The sequence below is a fragment of the Otolemur garnettii genome, unplaced genomic scaffold (assembly GCF_000181295.1).
Source record: "Otolemur garnettii isolate 467f Iridium unplaced genomic scaffold, OtoGar3 scaffold00191, whole genome shotgun sequence".
Lineage (NCBI taxonomy): Eukaryota > Metazoa > Chordata > Mammalia > Primates > Galagidae > Otolemur > Otolemur garnettii.
This window is the reverse complement of record NW_003852586.1, coordinates 30,386-33,059: the sequence shown is the minus strand read 5'-3', so window position 1 is coordinate 33,059 and position 2,674 is coordinate 30,386. Positions and strand designations below refer to the sequence as shown.

General features: G+C 38.7%; 1 protein-coding gene across 1 annotated transcript in view; it reads right to left on the bottom strand.

Annotated features, from left to right (window-relative positions):
- ADAMTS3 (ADAM metallopeptidase with thrombospondin type 1 motif 3) overlaps positions 1-2,674 on the bottom strand; it is a gene marked incomplete at its 5' end in the record, with an annotated part of 40,392 nt that overhangs the window by 12,481 nt on the left and 25,237 nt on the right. The window contains one exon of the mRNA XM_023507599.1: positions 571-608. Within this exon, the coding sequence (XP_023363367.1) occupies positions 571-608 (38 nt within the window). The remainder of the gene's footprint in view (positions 1-570; positions 609-2,674) is intronic.

Sequence of the window (2,674 nt, the reverse complement as noted above, 5' to 3'; positions counted from 1 at the left end):
TATATGAAGAACCAAATTATAACCATGATAACGTTAGCCTTGGTAGCCTTTAATATTCACCATTTAAGACTATCTTATCTTATTAAACTGAAAATAAAATGTATTGTGGCAACTGAGCTGAGGAGTTTTGCTCAGTTTTGAAGACCTCAACAGCAACTCTCACATAAAGACCAACATTGTATGAGAAGTGCACTTCACATTGTAGGTCCCCTGGTGACCTTTCTTCCATCCTGAAATCCCCAGAAGGACAATAAATGATACAAATGTTTAAACCCACAAAGGCAAGGATAATTAACAGAGCTTTCTCATGCCTCCATATTCCAGCTGAGATGGAACATAATTTGGGACCTAGAAAGCAGTTGGACACATGGCAGCTAACTCAGCCAAGCTCAGAAGATGAAGTCTAAGTTCATGGTATGAGCTTGAAGGCAAACTGACTTGCACACAGCATTTTAGAAATTATAGGCTTAGTGGTCCCGGTAGAGCCTGGGCTCTGACAGGGAGGGTAAGGTCAGGGTGGAAATCTGGAGGACTGATGAAGAGTGATTTTTAAGCACAGAGAGTAATTACCCCTTTTCCAATTCAGATGAAGACATGATGTTTATTCTCTATAGAACATGGACCATGCTTTTAACAGAGTACCACAGACATGATCAAGAGAGAAGGAAACCATAGTACAAATAGAGGGTTATTTAAAAGCCCCTATGTGAAACTGTGAGACCACTCTAGACACCTACACACATACAACTTACAGAACAGCTCCTCTGTATGGAATCTGATCATTTTATACGAAAAGCCCTACACATACCATTAACTGAGGGTCTTTCAATGAAATGGATAAGCCATATCACACTATAGTGAAGCCCACCAGCTAACACGTCTCAAATGTAAAGCAAACTTCAGGCAGTCTTGGTCACGCAGCATTTTTATGTATGAATGAATAGCCCAAACCACCAGACACAAAGGATGAAGCGGGTGGAGGTGGGGTGGGGAGGGAGGAGAGAAAGAGAAGAAAAAAACTCGAAAGAAATGATGTGGAAAAAGAAAATAACTTTTGATGTCCTAAAAGAAATAAAAAATCTGAAATAAACAAATGTCTTCAGAAAGGAATACTTGACGACCAAAACATAGATCTTAAATATTATGATACAATAGCAAAAACGAAAGATTCAGTGGAACACTGTATAATAGGAGAGAAAATCTGAATTACAAATATCCTAGAAAAAAAGAACACTGAAAAATATGAGAAATTTTTCAGAGAAAAAATATAACAAAATCTTCCAAAGAAGAAAGATATCAATTTCATATTTTAAAAAGCCTGTAGGAATCATTCGTGACAACATCAAAGAACCTGGAGGACTCTATGCTGAGTGATGTGAATGTGACAGAGACAACTGCCCCATCAGCTCACTCCCAGAACACAGAGGAGAACGTGGTAACCAGAGACCGGGCAGGAGAAAAGAGGAATGAATGAGCACACGCTGGTCACAGAATAAAGGAATAACTTTAGAGATCCACTGAATAGTATGGTGACTATAGTTAATAATATTATAGCACATGTTTCAAAATTGCTAAGAGAGAATTAAATGTTTGTACCAGAACAAAAAGATAAATAGTGGGTGTGATGTATGGGTTAGTTAGCTTGATTTAATCATCCCATAATATAAATGTGGTACCATGGTACCACCTAACTATGTACAATTACCATTTTTTGATTTTAAAAATGTCTACAGGTACACAGGACAGTGAGTGAGAAACGGTGACTAGCAAAAATAGGTCACATAAAAAGAACTAGGCAGGAGTCAGAAAGGCAACCGACATGCCAGCAGCAATACTGATGTCTGGGAAGGAACGTGACACCGTGGGGTCTCAGGGATCTTGTAGTTTGCGGCTGTATATATACGTATGTGTGTCCAGATTATCAAAAGTGAGAGAGTTTTCATATAACTTTATACTTTAACCTCATGTACTTAGATGTCTAAGAATGCAATTTATATATAGAACTTTGTATATTCTGTTTTAATGATGCTACTGGAAGGTGAGACCCACCAGAATGAATGAGGGAGTGAGTGAACCCAGGGATAAGAAATCTAATCACACGGGAAGGGAGGCGGCCCACACAAGAGAGAGGCAGTGGGTCCCTAGGAGGGTGGTGGAAACAAACCCTAGGATGGAGCCAGTTAAACGCCAGGCGGCAGCCAGAACGGACCACTCTCTGTTCTCTCAGAACTCTCCTTCTCCATTAGATGGAGGTGGTGGGACACTTAAGAATGGTCAGTATTTAGAGGGAATTGATACTTAGGAGGAAAGCCTGGGGATGAATTAGTGAAAGGTAATAAAAAATCTAATATAAATGCAATACAGTCATTAACTCTATGATAAACAAAATTTTATAAGAACGGAAACATAGTACCAGAGCATGGGACTCAGGTATTAAGGACACAGGTTCATACCAACTCTGAATGTTGATATTATTGATATTGAAAAGGTATGTTAGATCAATACCAGAAGTATTAGGAAGGAAGAAGTGTGATCTGTGGCTGTGCACTGGGTAGGGCTTATAAAATGGTGCAGTGAAAATTCAATGTATGATATCAAGCCCAACTCCCTGAAAGAGTTAAAAAATAAAAGCAGAAACATTTTACTTAGATGGAAATAAATAATTACCAAGTAT